General features: G+C 43.7%; 1 protein-coding gene across 2 annotated transcripts in view; it reads right to left on the bottom strand.

Annotated features, from left to right (window-relative positions):
• FAM120A (family with sequence similarity 120 member A) overlaps window positions 1-10,525 on the bottom strand; it is a 115,397-nt gene extending 104,872 nt beyond the window's left edge. The window contains exon 1 of one of the 2 annotated variants that reach the window (XM_061426235.1): window positions 9,837-10,525. In XM_061426235.1, coding sequence (XP_061282219.1) covers window positions 9,837-10,310 — 474 coding nt within the window. In that variant the 5' untranslated portion in view covers window positions 10,311-10,525. The remainder of the gene's footprint in view (window positions 1-9,836) is intronic. The other variant, XM_061426233.1, reaches the window with a different exon arrangement.
• Window positions 10,526-17,061: the final 6,536 nt, after the last annotated feature.

The following is a 17,061-nucleotide window of genomic DNA, read 5'->3' as shown; positions in this document are numbered from 1 at the left end:
TAAAAATTTTATGGCTCATATAAGTACACAGGCATGGTTCACAGGAGTGAAGGTGAAAGTCACTCAGTCATGTCCAACTCTTTGCAATCCCATGTATGAGAATCCGCCAGGCTCCTCTGTCCTTGGAATTCTCCAGGCAAGCATACTGGAGTGGGGAGCCATTCCCTTCTCCAGGGCAATCCTCCCAACTTAGGGATCAAACCCAGGTCTCCTAAACTGCAGGCAGATTCTTTACTGTCTGAGCCACAAGGGAAGCCCCCACAGAAGTACAGGAGATTGAAAACCCATGGAGCCTATGCTTATCCAAGCAGTCAAGTGAGGCCCTCCTTGTCTGGACTGGCTGGCACTCCTGCTCATGGAGATGAACAGTACATTCCAGAGCCATGAAAACTCAACCCTCCAGTAATATCCCTTTCAGTATATCTCCCCACAATACTTAGCCTAATATCAACAGGGTAGCTTCGATTTTTTCCAAAGAAATAAATTTATTCCAGAGACAAGTGGGAGGCAAGTAACCAGGGTACAAAAGAAACACGCTTCTAGATCACAGATCCTTAATTTCACAGATTCACCATCACCTTTGCAGATAAATCAGTGTGCCAAATTCAACTCTACACTAGTTCTAAGATGCCCAGAAACAAGGTTTGATAGAAGTCACGTATAAGAAGGGAGAAATGATGGCTAACTTCAACCAATTACCCTAAGCAGTCACCCCTTTTATTCTTCAACACGACTCCTAAATTAAGCAGCATAAAGGGTTTACTCAAAGATAAAGCCTCTGCACCAGGTAACCAAGCTGAGACTACTTACCTATGGAAATGACAAGACTCTGGGTTTGAATACAAACTTTCTACCATCTTTCTGCTAACACTGTCTCGCAAAGGGGACTGCGTAACGGTGGTCATTCATCAAAGGACTTTCTAGAGAAAATGTTGTTGTTAGGCAGACTCTTTGGGAAAACATAAACATAAGTTAAAAACAAACAATGTCAGCTATACAGAGACATTTGCAGGATTTTAGAGTATTTCTATCTGAACTCTGATTAATACATTTAATTGTTCTATTTATAAAATTCTTCCTATAAATCCATTGGAAAATTAACTTTCCAAATCCTAAAGCATCACTTTCCTAGGGTAAGGGTTGAGAAAATAGGTAATGGAAATAAAAAGGGACAAACTTCCAGTTATAGTTGACCCTGAACAACCAGAAGGGAGGTGTTTACGGGCACCAATTCTCCACACAGTCAAAAATCTGTGTATAACTTTATAGTTAGTCCTCCATTCGTGGTTCTGCATCCACTGATTCAACCAACCACAGATTTGGTTGTAGGACTGTAATATTTACTATTGAGGAAAAATCCACATATATGTGGAGCTGCACTGTTCAAACTTGTGCTCTTCAAGGGTCATCTCTATTTGGAGGAGGGCATGGCAACACACTCCAGTATTGTTGCCTGGAGAATCCACATGAAGAGAGGAGCCTGGCGGGCTACATACAGTCCATGGGGTTGCAAAGAGTCGGACACCACTGAGAGACTAAGCAGAGTATACTTGAAAGTTGCTGAGAAGGCTTAAAAATTCTCATCATAAGAAAAAAAAAGAATAACTATGTATGGTGATGAATGTTAACTAGACTTACCGGGGTGATCATTTCAAAATATATAAAAATAACGAATCATTATGCTGTGCACCTGAAACTAATATAATGCTGAATGCCCACTACATCTCAACTTTTTAAAAAAGTAACTCCTCTTCATATTACAAGGCATTTATTCCTGTAGTCAATTTCATACTAAGACTGGAATGTGTAGTATGTTTTAATTAATTCCTGTCCACTGTATGAATTCTCACTGTATAAAACAAAATGTGGGTCTAGAAATATATTAGAGAGAAGGTACGTATATTTATGTATCTTATTTAGAAAACTAAGTTGCAACTCTTTTTAATTACTTCTCTTCCTGTTTCAAACATTTTATGGCTTCACTAAGGCCCAAAGCCTAGAATTCTCTGACTTGTTATCACCAGGATTTCCTAGTACTGGCACTGCTGATATTTGGGAATGGGCAATTCTTTAGTGCGGGGCTGAACTGTGCATTGTAGAACATTTAGCAGCATTCCTAGCCTGCAGCTGAAATGCCTTCAGTTGTGACAATCAAAAATGTCTCTACACACTGTCAAAACCACCAGTCCTCAGCCCCAGTTGAGAACCACTCACTGCTCTTCACTGACTAAACAGACTGTCCTATGGCATCCAAGAAAGTTCCAAACACTGACTGGGGAAAAGGAGCCCCAGCTTCCATTAAACGCCTTAAAGAATTCCATTTGTTTCTGTTATATTCACTCCTCCATGCCTGGCCTATAACAGGCACTCAATATTTGCTAAAGGGAGAGTGAATCATCATTGGGAACAAGTCAGAAAAGAGAGTATAAGAAATTTAAGGTGAGAAAATAAATCTTACTTAATGGCCATTGATCCAGGTTTTAAAAGAAAATAATTACATTCGTCTGCCTATATAAATAGAACAAGGCAAATATATGATTAACAAGCTGAATGCCTATACTAAACATACAGGAGGAGTAAAATTAGTCCCCAGTCTCAAGTAGCTTATAGTTAGTGGGAGAGATACATACACAGGTAGCTATAATAAAGCTTTTGAGATGGGCTTTGTGGTAGAAGTAAAATTCTAACAAGCAAAAGTGGGGTAGACAAGAGGGAGCAAAATCAGTCAGGAAACAGTGAACAGTCTGGTTGGGAGCATTTTAAAAGTATAATAGAAGAACTGTGAATGTGACAGAAGGTAGAATGGACTCAGACTGCAGGAGGGTCTAAAAGCCTAAATAGTAAGTTTGGATTACGGGTTCCGTTCTAGTCACTGCCAGGAGTGACTCACCCGACGACCCTGCAGGCTGCTCTGACACTGTGTACAAGAGGAGTTCCCCTGTTGACACCAGGCGTGGGGGCCCAGTCAGATCCAGAGGCGATCCAGAGACCACCCACAGTAAAGACACACTTTAATATAATGATACTTACCCTTAGTATATGTCTTGTATTCTACTTTTTATTCTATTTTATTCTGTGTCAACTTTTTAAATGCCAATAAACACCCAATAATTCGGTTTTACAACCCACCAGCACGTTTGCAAGGACTTATGCCTTTTTGGTAAATTTGGTGAGTTCACATGTTGGGGATACTAGAAACGAGGAAGAAAAGTGTGAGAGGCTGCTGGGCTAGAACTGACGTGTCATACTGCAGGGAGTGGAGGATGGAATGATAAAAATGCCAAAGATGATTCTAGGGTGGTTAAGTGTAACTTTGAAGTGGGTAACCATGGGGTTCAAACCAGTTAGGGCTAAAAGTGAAACCAGAACAGACTGGGAGAAGGAAAAATTGTGGAAAGTGAAAAAAGAATGAAGGATACATCAGTAGTGCTCAGGTTGGCGGGGCGGGGGAGCATGCAGTTTGAAGTCTTATCATTCTTCCTGATAATCATGGGGAACAAACTCCAGGGTAGCTAAAGTGAAATTACAACAGTCACTAGAGGTGAGTAATCTGAGGCCAGATGAGAGATGAAAATAATCAGTTTGTGTGCTGAACTGGATATTGTAGAAATAATCTCCAAGTATATAAAACTAGCTAAACTAGCTGCTCATGTCTTTAAGAACAGTAAAAGGGTGCACTGGAATCTCTCAAAAGCTGAAAAAGTACGTGCATAGTTTCGTTTTTAGTCGCTAAGTCGTTTTCAACTCTTTTGAGACCCCCATGGACTGTAACCTGCCAGGCTCCTCTGTCCATGGGATTTCCCAGGCAAGAATACTGGGGTGGGTTGCCATGTCCTTCTCCAGAGGATCTTCCCAACCCAGGGATTGAACCCACAATTCTTTGCCACTGAGCCATCAGGGAAGCCCTCTCTGTTATATACTCTTCTCATAAACCCCAATATTATCTCTTTTGAGGCTGATACTATGCACATATAGACTTCCCTGGTGGCTCGGTGGTAAAGAATCCTCCTGCAGTGCAGGAGATGTGGGTTCAATCCCTGGGTTGGGAAGATCCCCTGGAGAAGGAAACGGCAACTCATTCCAGGAAATGGAAGTGCTTTGATAAACAAAAAGGGTTCAGCAAGGCAGAAGGGAAGAGGCAGTGGGCTTTGATAAGTCTAACTTTAATCGTAAAAAAGGCCAGAAGCGGGGTGCAGGGGAGGGGTTTAGAAATGGGTGGTAATTGTTGATAAATATCAGTGCTTAAAGTCACAAATCGGTGTCTTAAGAGCTGAATCTAGCCTGGAGTACATTTTGCTTGGCTCAAAGGTGTTTTTTTAAATGGGATGATTTCAAATAAAAATCTGGACTTCTGACTTCCTTGAAAAATCTCAAGGTCTGGCAAAGTTACCTCCATAGTTTTGTAAGGCTTTTAAAATGTGCACACTCTTGGACCCACCAAGCATATGTATCATACCATTTGTAGGAGATGGATAAATTATGGAACACCATGGCATTAAAAAGAATCAGAACTGTAAGTATAGACAGGAAAAGACTGTTTATATACTTATAAAGAAAGCAAAATTGCTGAATAATGTAGCGATCACATTAACGTTAAAACTAAAACTACTATGATAATATATGATATATAGAATATACATAGGGAGCTGCTGTGGAAAACAGTATGGTGATTCCTTGAGACATAGAAATACCAAATGACCCAGCAATCCCACTCCTGGGTCCATATCCCAAAGGACTGAAAACAGGGACTCCCAAAAGATTTTTGGACAACCGTGTTCACAGGAGCACTATTCATCAGTGCTATTCACTTGGCTATTTCACAATAGCCCAAGGGGAAAGTAACCCAAGAATCCATGACGTAAATGTGGTTCATCCACACAACAGAGACAGAAAAAAGGAAGGAACTTCTGACCCAGTGTTATAATATGGATGAACCTTGAAGACATTAGGCTAAATGAAATAAACCAGTCACCAAACTGGCACACTTGAAGAAAATAGGTAATTTTAAATGAGTATTTTAAATGGATGGCTGGTTTGACTTATAATGTGGTCAACTTAGAGTTCTAAGTATTCCCTGATCAATTCAGTTCAGTTCATTTCAGTCGCTCAGTCATGTCCAACTTTCTGCGACCCCATGAATCGCAGCACACCAGGCCTCCCTGTCCATCACCAACTCCCAGAGTTCACTCAGACTCACATCCATCGAGTCAGTGATGCCATCCAGCCATCTCATCCTCTGTCGTCCCCTTCTCCTCTTGCCCACAATCCCTCCCAGCATCAGAGTCTTTTCCAATGAGTCAACTCTTCGCATTAGGTGACCAAAGTACTGGAGTTTCAGCTTCAGCATCATTCCTTCCAAAGAAATCCCAGGGCTGATCTCCTTCAGAATGGACTGGTTGGATCTCCTTGCAGTCCAAGGGACTCTCAAGAGTCTTCTCCAACACCACAGTTCAAAAGCATCAATTCTTTGGCACTCAGCTTTCTTCACAGTCCAACTCTCACAGCCATACATGACCACAGGAAAAACCATAGCCTTGACTAGACGGACCTTTGTTGGCAAAGTAATGTCTCTGCTTTTGAATATGCTATCTAGGTTGGTCATAACTTTCCTTCCAAGGAGTAAGCGTCTTTTAATTTCATGGCTGCAGTCACCATCTGTAGAGATTTTGGAGCCCCAAAAAATAAAGTCTGACACTGTTTCCCCTGTTTCCCCGTCTATTTCCCGTGAAGTGATGGGACCGGATGCCATGATCTTAGTTTTCTGAATGTTGAGCTTAGTGATCTTTAAGAATAAAAGTATATTGCTAGTTTTCAGTGTCTCCTGGATAGAAACTGTGCTATCTAGCAAAAGCATTTTTGCTATCAGATCTGACCTGAGAGTGAACTGCAGGTAGGCACACCCCTATAGCATTCTTACACAATGAAACTGAACTTTGACTTCAGCACACTACTTCCCTCTTAAAGAGGTTACTGGTTACCTTTCCCCAGACACTGCTCAATCAGCAATCCCATTTCTTGCCATATAAAATTAGCAACAAAACACTGAGGGCTAAAAGAGACAGCACCATGAGAGAGAACCTAGCATGGAACTGGAGCCCTACAGAGTAGTCCCTCTACCCCCATCAAGGACACAAAGAAAGAGCATCACCACAAGATCTCAGGCCATAGCCTAATCTCACATTCTTCCAGTGACTTAAAACACCAGCTTGGCTTTACGAGAGATCTCAGTGAATACACAAGGACTTCATTATAAACCTGCACACCAACACCACCACAAGTCTTGAGGGAGAAACATTTAGGAAAGTTCCAGGAACTTAATGCCACCAAGATTTTTAAGTAAACATCAGTCCTCACTAAGTTTCAAAGGTTATGATGACTCAAGGCACACAAGAGGAAATGCTCCTCGTAACGAACAGAAGCCAAATTCAGGCCAGGCAGTTTAATGACCTGAACAAAATTAGCTGATGTGTGGGCCAACTTCTAATGGTTAAAGAAATACAATTATTACTCTAGTGAAGACATACTCCTCTAAGCCAAAAAAGATTTCTCAAAGCAAAGCTGACAGGAAAGTAAGCCTTTCTGCCAGTTTACAGAACCCTGGAGGTCAATACAATGGTAGATTTTTATAAGAAAAATGCTTCATATGCCCAACATTATATACAGTAAGATGCTTGTGTAAATTGCTTTGCCAATTTTTACTTAACCTTTTTTTATTTAAAAAAAAATTATACAACAAAATTAACTTTAATTTACTTTTGATGTATGGTTCTACAATTTTAAAACCATGCTACCACCACAACCATCAGGGTACAGAACAGCTCCATCACCTCAAAAAGCTCTCCCTTGTTGTCCCTTTATATTCACATCTTCGTGTGACCTGTCATCTGGTCCCCATTTACAGCCTTATCTGCAAGAGAACGTCATACAGATAGAATCACACCTTTTGAGCCTGGCTTCCTTGTGTCTATCAGTAGTTTCTCCCTTTTTACTGCTAAGTAGTACTGCACGGTACCATCGCTTAACTATTTACCTCTTAAAGGATATTTGGTTGCTTCCAGTTTGAGCTATTATGAACAAAACTACTACGAACAATCAAGTATAGTTTTTCTGTGAATAATAGTTTCATTAGGAAAACACCCAGGAGTACAACTGCTGGATCATTATGGTAAACCTATCTTATAAGAAACTAAGGGAGCTATCTTTCAGGGTGGCATACCATCTTGCATTCCCACCAGCCATGTGGGACGATTCCAGTTGCTCAGCATTCTTGCCAGCATTCTGGCATTGCCGGAATTACTTATTTTAGCCATTCTAACAAGTATGTAGTGATATGCCATCATGGTTTTAATTCACTTAACCATTTTAATAGGCATTTTTCTAAAAAACAGTATATGCTGTTTCACTTCCTTAGAAAATGCTGAACATACATTTTCCCCCAAACCATCCTCATGGAGTAAACCATACTACCCCTCAGGGGCTACTGAAGTACATAGGGTTGTTTCATTTGTTTCTAAAGATGCCTCAGAATTACGTGTGCTTTTTATAGCATTTTCTATCTTCTCCCTTGTAAAGTGTCACTTCTTGCTATTAATGGTGCGCTTGCCTATGGCAGACTTTCCTCTGCACCCTTTTCTCAAGCTGACTTTAGAAACAGGTAACTAAGTTTATCAGAATTACATCTGAAAAGGAGAGGGCAGTCTACAAGGGAGAGTAGTTGATTCTTCAATGAGGAAACAGAAAGCTTTTTTTTTTTCTTTTCAGATCACTATACCAAAACTTCCTGACCTCTCGTTTGGCTGCTGAGAAATTTTTAGCAGCTAAATTTCTTAGGCATTTTCCAAAAAGGTGAGCCTGCCTGGTAAGTGTACACCAGGGAATTAATTGAGTCACTACTATATTAAACTGTAAAATTAACATTATATTGTGATTCTATATCAGGAATTCAAAGTTTATCTAAAGCAAAGTGATTATACACTCAATTATATCTTGAGTCCAGAAACCTAAATGGAAGTAATGATCTTAATTCTAGTTTCTTACTCAAAATTCTAAGCACCTAGCAGGTGAGACATTTATAGGGGCGCAAAGACAAATATCAAGAAATTTTACAACTAAAAAAGTAGATAGCAGTTCTTTCAAAAGATAGAGACCATGTTCAAACACTGAATCTTATCCTAAGTAAAATTTATGATGTTCCTTGGAAAGCCATTTGACTAAAAAGCTCATCGTCTTTTCAGTAGTAAGTAGTTTCCATCTTTGTACAAGACAAAAGTGTTAACACTCAAAGCATCTTCTGGAGGTGGATCACACCGGGGAATTCCACTGTCTTACTTCTCAGAGAGCCCTGGCTCCAGGGCAGAAAATGCCAACAGCAGTCCCTTGCTCTCACCCGATCTTCCCCAGGGACGCAGGCTAGGTCTCTGCCATATTCACAGACCAATAGCAGCTTTTCCAGCAGCCTCGACCCGCAGACTTAGAAACCCTGTCACCAATTGCATTAGGATCGGGGTGGGACTTCCGCTATCACTTTAGGCTTAACCACCACCATCTCAGCACAGGCAAGAGCAGTCAGGAAGTTCGAATTTCACAAACTTTGGGATCAAACACAGTTCAAGCAGAAATAAAGGAATAATAAGCACATTGGAAGGCAGAGTGGCCAAACTCAGAAAAATAAAACGAAGAATTTAAGAACTGTAAACGAAGAACGATGAAAAACGAAGCAATCAACACTCAAGTCAAGGGTCACTGGTTTGCATGTTATCTCTGCCCTAGCTGCTAGGTCCTGAAGCACTCCTTGGCCTGAGTTCAGGGAGGAGCCCTCTGCCAAAAGGAGAGCAGAATGCTGGACAGCCAAAGCTCTGATTACCTGAGTGCACAGCCCAAAGTGGTGGAGTTCTTACTGTGCAGAGAGAAATAAATCCTGGAAACTCTGATTCACTGACTTTGCCTGATCCTGGACCACTCCTTTCACATGAGACACACAGAACCAAAGACTTTTTCACGCAGACTAAATCGTAGCACCGACAATATTCCATCATGTCAATCATGTCAAACTATGATTCTTTGAAATCCAACACACAAAAACCCGACAATTTCTCTAAAAACTGTTACCTTACTGGGAACCTGGACCTAGCCTTGCGTTCTCAAGAGAAAACCAACTCCACAGACCTTGCCCAGGTCGAACCGGGGTGACAGCAGTAGGCAGTGGCTGGAGACCCCTTCCTGTCGCCATCTAGTTCACTTGCTCCCACAAAAAACCTGTTGCTGTTCAAGCCTTCCAAAATCGAAAAAGGCGTCTCGTAAAAGTTCAGGTTAGTAATATGCCTGCTTCAAAGTGTGGAGGAATACTCGGGATCTCCGCGAGTGGCACTGCACCTTCCAAGCTTGCAGCTATCCGCTGGTCCTACGGTTCTCGGCCGGCCTGGTGCAGTCGAGGTTCCCAGACCCCGGGCACCCGGCAGCCGGCCGGGCTCCAGGCGGCGCGTCCATTTTGCAGCAGGTCAGACCTGGAGGAGAGAGGCGCCTGCGGTCCCCCGCGCCCAGACCCCCAAACCCGACCCAGCTCCAACTTCAGACCCTGGCCTGCCCAGAGCCCAGACCCCAACCGAATTCCAGACTCCGACCCAGGCCTGGACCCTGGCCCCAGACCCCAAACCCGGACTCAGGCCCAGACCCCTGGCCCATCCCTGGTCCCCCAAACTCTAGTCTAACCCCGACCCACCCTCCCTTAAATTCAAGCGACCCCTTAAATTCACGTAGACCTACGCCCGGCCCCAGTCTCCAACCCCGCCCCCGGCCCACGCGGACCCCAGTTCGCCTGCCCGCCCGGCTGGCCGCACCTTGACGTGGAAGCGGATGAGCGCCAGGCGGATGCAGTGCGCCATGCAGACGGGCGGCAGGAACCAGACCTTGGGCGGCGGGGTGCCCTTGTTCTGGACATGGCTGACGATCTGCTGCGCCGTCTGGCGCTCGTTGCCCTGCCGCTTGACCCACTCGTGCAGCCGCGCCTTCTCAAGCGCGCCGTTGAAGAAGACGAAGAGCTCGATGTTGCCGCCGAAGCAGGCCTTGGCTAGCGCGGCCAGGTAGCCGAGCATGTGGTTCCACTGGCCGCCGCTCACCCAGTCGGTGTAGAAGCCGCCGTAGAGGCGATGCAGGCAGTTGTCGGCGTCCACCAGCAGGCGCAGCGGCGTGTGCGGGGGCCGCTGCCGCCCGCCGCCCACCAGGCTGCCCCGGGCCAGCTTCTGCAGCTCCACCGGCACCACGGCGCTCGGGCAGTGCTTCTCGATGTAGTCTTGGAAGCCCTGCACGCCCATGGCGGCGGCGGCGGCGGGCGCGGGGCGGCGGGGCGGCGGGGCCGGGGGCGGCGGGGCCGTGGCGCGGGCCGGGGCCGGGGCGGCGGGCTCTAGGGGGGGCCGGGCCGAGCCGCGGGCGCGCTCATGGCCGCTGCGGCCGCCATGTGCTGCCGCCTCCCAGGGCCATGGCGGGGAGGGACCTGCGCCGTGCGCCGCTCCAGGCCCAGGCCAAGCTGAGGCGGCCTCGCGCGGGCGGGCGGGCGGGCGGGCAGCGGCGGGGCGGGGCGGCGCCAGCTGACGTACGCGGGCCGGCGGAAGGGGCGGAAGAGGCGGTGCTGCGAACTGAGGGGCCGGTAACCAGAAGAGGGGCCGATTCCCGGCGGCGCAGCACTCGGACTCCGGCTTCGAACTTCGGTCCCAGCCTTGGCAGAGTCCGCGAGGCCCAGCCCAGGGAAAGGAGCCCTTGGGCCCAAGGGACGCAGCTGTGCCTGCGCGAGTTCCCAGGAGATGTCGGGGCGGTAGCTTCATCTCGTCCCCTTCCTGGTATCCCAGAGCTGGTCACCGAGGACCACATCCCGGCTCCAGGATCTGGCCACCCCGGGACGGCCTTATCCGCGGAAGCCGGTCAGGCAGCCCTGTCCCCGTCCACTATCGGAGCCGGTCACCTCAAGGAGGCCGCGTTCGGACCTACGGATCTGGTTACCCTGAAAGAAGCCTCATCCCGGAAGTCAGTCACCCTAAGGAAGCCCCATCTTCTTCTCGGGTCCCGTTATTCCGAAGAGGCCCTGTTTCGTTCCCAAGGACCGGTCACCCAGAGGAGGCCCCTTCCTGTCCCTGTGCCCGGTCACCCCCGAGAAGGCCTTATTCTCGGGAGTCGGCCACCTGAGGAGTCCCAAGTTCCATCCCCTGGAGCTGGTTCACCCTGAAGAGGCCTCAACCCAATCTTGGGATCTCGTCAACTCGGGGAGGCAGCGTTCGTTTTGAGAGCCAGTCATCTGAGAAGGCCTAATGCCTGGGGTCTGATCACCCCAAAGAGATCCCGTCCTGGTCCCACAGGGCCAGTCATCCCGAGGTGGGACCAGTGCTCTGGCCGAGGCGGCTGCAGAGGGAAAGGTGGTCAGGACCTGGAAGTCCGGATGTAACTAGGGGGAGGAGTGAGCAGAAGTCCCAAACGGAGAAAGGAATCAGTTTCTGCGCTGTGTGCCCAAGTGTAGTTACCGGGTTTTAGAAATGATCAACCGCTCTCTCACCTTAATTGCATCGGTATCTTTAACTTGGGAAATAACTCTCCAGAGTTTCGGTTGTTCACAAGGAGTAGGGTGGTAATTCTGAGGAAGTTGGAAAAGTGGCAGATTGACCCCACTGCCTGCTGGGTTTACTGCTTCACTGCTTTTTTGGGAGTAATCTAAGAGCCACATGAGCAGAACCCTCATTGGCGGTTCCCTTTGAGGTAGCAGATCTCCCTCCAGATAGATCTGACTCAGCCCACTCAAATTGCTTTCACTGTCTGAAGGAGCCAAAGGCTCTGCTTTTTTGTTTTCACACTAGTAACATTTCATGGCCCAGACACTGAAATGACAATCTATAATGTAATATACAAGTAGCCTTAGTGTCAGATATCACCAAAGAGACTTTAAAAACAGTAGATCTGTTACAGCACGTGAAATGCCTCCTTTCTATTTGGTTCCAACTGTGAAATATCTATCTTCTCTAACTCTCGCTTTCTGGAGACTGTGCAGCCCCTCCTAAGGAAAATGATTTAAATCCTTCTTGCTCTAGTAGCATCTTCTGAAACGAGGTCCTTTCAGGACTTCTGTCCCAGAGCTCTGCAGTAATAACTTTTTAAATGAGATTAATATTGTAAATATATTATGCATCAATAAAATGTTTTTTAAAACAGGTTAATGTCTTATAGAATAAAGCATTTATAAACTCAGAACTCTTAGGAGTTTGGAAGTGGTGTTTTTACTTACCTCCAACTCTCCTGTCCTTTTCTTTTCTGGAGAAACCTCTGTAGAGGAGCAGGCCCAGACAGCAGGTGCAGAGCAGATGGAGCCTGCACCCATGAGGTTCCAAGAAGCCTCCATACTCTATTGTCCCTAAAAAGGCAAGTTGAGTTTTTTCATTTCTTATAACTTCACCTCAACTATAGGCCAGTATGATACATACATAAGTAAAATGCTCTTAGTATCTTGATAAGTGTGTTTAATTTTTAAAAAACAGACTAGCAAGTTAAGCCACTAACTCATACACAGTTAGTGATGAAGCCAGGATCATATGTTATTTAGAAATACAGTTAGTCATTTAAAGCCACATTAAATACTGACACCCAAAATATTCAAATTTCCTTCTATAATCCACTGTAGGCTCACACGTTTAGGAGTAGTAGTTTTAATCAGTCATTGTAATTGAATCTATAGCACTGTGCTCCATATTTACTCTTCTATGTACTGTTTTTGTTTTCTTTTAAATGTGCTTGCTTTTAAATACTTTGGTGCCAGTGTCTGGGGTTCTGAGAATTAATTTATTTTCACTTTAAGGCAGTGTAAAGGACTAAGGTTCTGGAATCAGATTACCAAATCTGTCTGGTCCTATCTCTGGGCCCTTGAGTAAATTACTTAAACTTTTAAAACCTTGGTTTCTATCATGTGTACAATGAGAGTATTAATAGTACTTACCTTCCAGATTTTTATAAGGATTAAATGAGATAATTTGTGTGCTTGCCACACAGCAAATTTTCAATAAATGTTGACTTTTATAACTATTACTTCCACATCCTATAATTGTATCAACTTTATCCTTGAGAACATGTAACAGTTATCTTACTTTTTGAAACTTTAAAATTCATTTTCGTAAGTATAAATTCATTTAGGGTTATTTTCCCTATTTAAGTATATGTTCTCATTTAAAAAAAAACTAATTCTCTTATGTTTTGAGTAACATTATTAGTGGCTGGCAAAATGTTTGGCTGACCCATATTTTATATAATCTTCAAATTCAGAAGTTGGTTGAAGCTAAAATTTTTAAGTGTCAAGGTAAAAACAAACATCTGTATTTAAAATTTAATAAAATTATAATATCTTCTTGGATTCACAATATATAGTAACTAGTGTTTGGGGACTTTCCTAGTTCCAACCACCTGTTATCTTTGGACTTTTCACTTAGAGCATATGAGAAAACTTTTTAATTTCACCAAGAGATTGCCCTACAAGCAAGAAAAAAAATCTGAAAAATAAAAATGGTAAAAAAGACATGGCTCCATGCTTTATAAAAATTAAAAAAAGAAATTCCAGAAAAAGTTATGATTAAGAGACAAAGAGAACTAGCCCATGGTGTGCAAAATTTACCAATATGTGGAAAACCAATCATAGAAATACTTATTTTTAGCTGTTTCACTATTTCAGCCAATTTAGTTTTGGTCAATTCATCTACTGCCCGAAGGAGGAAAATATTACTTATTTTACTTAGAAGATTCTTTCCAATTTAAAATGTCTTATAGTAGAATGATAACTTCAATATTAATATTAAATATTCTTAATATTATGCTTAGTTGAGATTTCTATCCAATAATAAGGGGGCTTCCTTGGTGGCTCAGATGGTAAAGAATCTGCCTGCAATGCAGAAGACCCAGCTTCGATCCCTGGGTCAGGAAGATCCCCTGGAGAAGGGAATGGCTATCCACTGCAGTATTCTTGCCTGGAGAATTCCATGGACAGAGGAGCTTGGATGGCTACAGTCCATGGGGTCAAAAATTGTCGAACACAACTGAGCAACTAAGCACAGCACAGCACATCCAATAATAAAAGGTTAAGCTTTCAGTGTTTCAAGTAAGGTGATTGAGACCCATGTACTTATTAGCATATATTAGGAGAGCAGCAGGCTGGGGCTAAACGTGCAATCTGTGACCCTGGAAGAGAGCAAATTAATCTCTGCTTGGGATTTGAATGTGTAATGTTCACCTAGCACTAATCTGCTAATTGATTGTCAATTTAAATTACCTGGAAGAGCACACATGTATCTCTGCAGTTTTGAGGATTTTGTTGTCATTGTTTTGGCATTCTGGAATTTAAAACTGCTTTTTGCCTTTAATTATGTGGATTTAATCCTGTTCTCTTCAGAAGTATGAATTCATTTTCCCTTTCAAGTATATGTTGTAGTTTTAAATTGTACATCAATGGGAAAGCATAAGTGAATTTCATTAAGTGCAGATTTCTCAGGCTTTTCAAGAATAAAGGGAATTTCCAAATGTTTGGCTGACAAACATTTGATACAATCAATTGGTTACTATCTCAGCTGAAGAGCTGGTTACCATTGCTGTAATCACTGATTACTAATTTTCCCTTCCCTAACTCACAACAATCAGGAGTTTTTTGGTGTCCGTTCTTTCTAAAATCTGTAAAGAATTGTCTGTGTCCCCTCTCCACCACTGTGGAAATACACAGAGGCCTTCCCAGCACTTCCTGGGTATCCAAGACCTCTCGCTCTCCACATCAGCCATTACTGACCGGAGAGACTCAGGCATCAGTCTGCCTTCATGCCCACCCTCACTTCTGGGAGCTGCTAAAGAGTAAGTAGACAAACATCCACAGGGATACTTTGGAAGACAACACTCAGCTGGGCATATATTTTCTCATTTGAATAGAAGAACTTTATAGTCATCCCTTACCTACTGCCTTATGGAATCTTAAAGTTTTGTTTAATTTTTTTTTTTTTTTTTGGCCACACTGTACAATATGCAGGATCTTAGTTCACTGACCAGAGATCAAACCCATGCCCCCTGCAATGGAAGCTTGGAGGTCTAACTACTGGACCACCAGGGAATCCTTCTCTGCCCTCCACAATTTATTTAATAAACTAAATTTTATTTTTAAACAATATAAATCAAATGAAATTTTTATTTTTTTAAACCAGGAATTTTCATTCATAAGTACAAAACCGTTTAAAATTTTATTTAGAGACTGTGCTGTGCTTTGTTGTTCATTCATGTCCAACTCTTTGTGACCCTATGGACTCCTCTGTCCATGGGGATTTTCCAGGCAAGAATACTGGAGTGGGTTGCCATGCCCTCCTCCAGGGGATCTTCCCAACCCAGGGATCAAACCCAGGTCTCCCATGTGGCAGGCAGATTCTTTACCAACTGAGCCACCAGAGAAGCCCAAGATTACTGGAGTGGGTAGCCTTTCCCTTCTCCAGCATACCTTCCCAACCCAGAATCGAACCTGGATCTCCTGCATTGCAGGTGTTTTCTTTACCAGCTGAGCTACCAGGGGAGCCCATTTAGAGACCAGTTATCATTAAATGGTCTGTTGTGTTTAATAAAAATGTTTCTGGAAGGAGCAGTTCTCTCACACCAGAATATGAAAGGCACTCAGGCCTGACAAAGCTGGAACACATGAATTCGACTTCCTCCAGGGAATCTGGGGCTTCAGACAGGTGGGAGCACATAGTCATTCTCTGGAAACTGAGCTGAGACTCTCCACACTGAATCTACTGCCAAAGGAAAAGATGAGCTTGGTTTTAGAACTACAAGAATGCAAGTGCCACTGAAAGACAGGGAGAAAGTTCTGCCTTAAATGCAGATGCCCTCAGGGTGGAGCATTAGCCTGAGCCTGGAAAAGAACTGAAGGCAGGAACCCGCCCTTCCTCCCCCGCTCACTGCTCACTGCCTCTTCTCCGTCCCTTGCTCTTTGCAGATCCCAGGTAGGTGGTAAAGGCAACACTGGCCCCCGATGAGGGACTATCAGTGCAACCTGAAATAAGGATTTTAGCACAGTCATGAGACAATACCTGTTTATCTTATAACAGATACCTCTAGTTTTGTCAAACCAAGAAGCACTATAAATGTAATATTTTAAAATAAAAATTTCCATGTCACTAAAAAGATTATATACTCAATAATCTCATCCTAACACTTATGTTCCTTGAGCTCTACTATTCAATAGAACTTTCTATGATGAAGGAAGTGAGCTGTACTGTCTAACATGGTAGCTACTAGCCATAGGTGGCTATTGAGTATTTGATGTGTATAACTGAGAAACTAAATTTTTAATTTTATTTAACTTCAAGTTAAACAGTCATATGTGACTAGTGCATACTGTAGCAAAAGAGCTTAATTCCTAACTAACTGAGCAGTTTCATCAGTCTGGCCCCACATTAGATTACATTTAATGTGTAATTTGTCTCTAACTTGATGGTGAAAAGAATACGGCTCCTTTGGTGTTAATATGGGGAAGCAAGTACATGGATTGACCATGTCACGAAATCTATAGACAATTTCTGAGAAATATACCTGGGTATCTTTTGAAAGAGAAAATAAATGCTGAATTTCCAAAATACATATGTTCACGACATAAATTATAATACCCCTCCTGCTGCTGCTGCTACTAAGTCTCTTCAGTCATGTCCCACTCTGTGCAACCCCATAGACGACACCCCACCGGGCTCCCCCGTCCTTGGGATTCTCCAGGCAAGAACACTGGAGTGGGTTGCCATTTCCTTCTCCAATGCATGAAAGGGAAAAGTGAAAGTGAAGTTGCTCAGTCGTGTCCAACCCTCAGCGACCCCATGGACTGCAGCCTACCAGGCTCCTCCATCCATGGGATTTTCCAGACAAGAGTAATACCCCTCTTATACCCTGTTTAAAAGATATAGATACTATAACGCGATGCCTTCTAAATCTTAACCCACTGATTATATACTGTATCACTGGTGAACTACATGTCTAAAGGACATGTCCTATTTTATTTGATCCATTTTCTTTTATTTGCCTTTA

Source organism: Bos javanicus, chromosome 8 (genome assembly GCF_032452875.1).
Source record: "Bos javanicus breed banteng chromosome 8, ARS-OSU_banteng_1.0, whole genome shotgun sequence".
Taxonomy (NCBI): Eukaryota; Metazoa; Chordata; class Mammalia; order Artiodactyla; family Bovidae; genus Bos; species Bos javanicus.
This window is presented reverse-complemented; position numbering and strand designations above follow the sequence as displayed.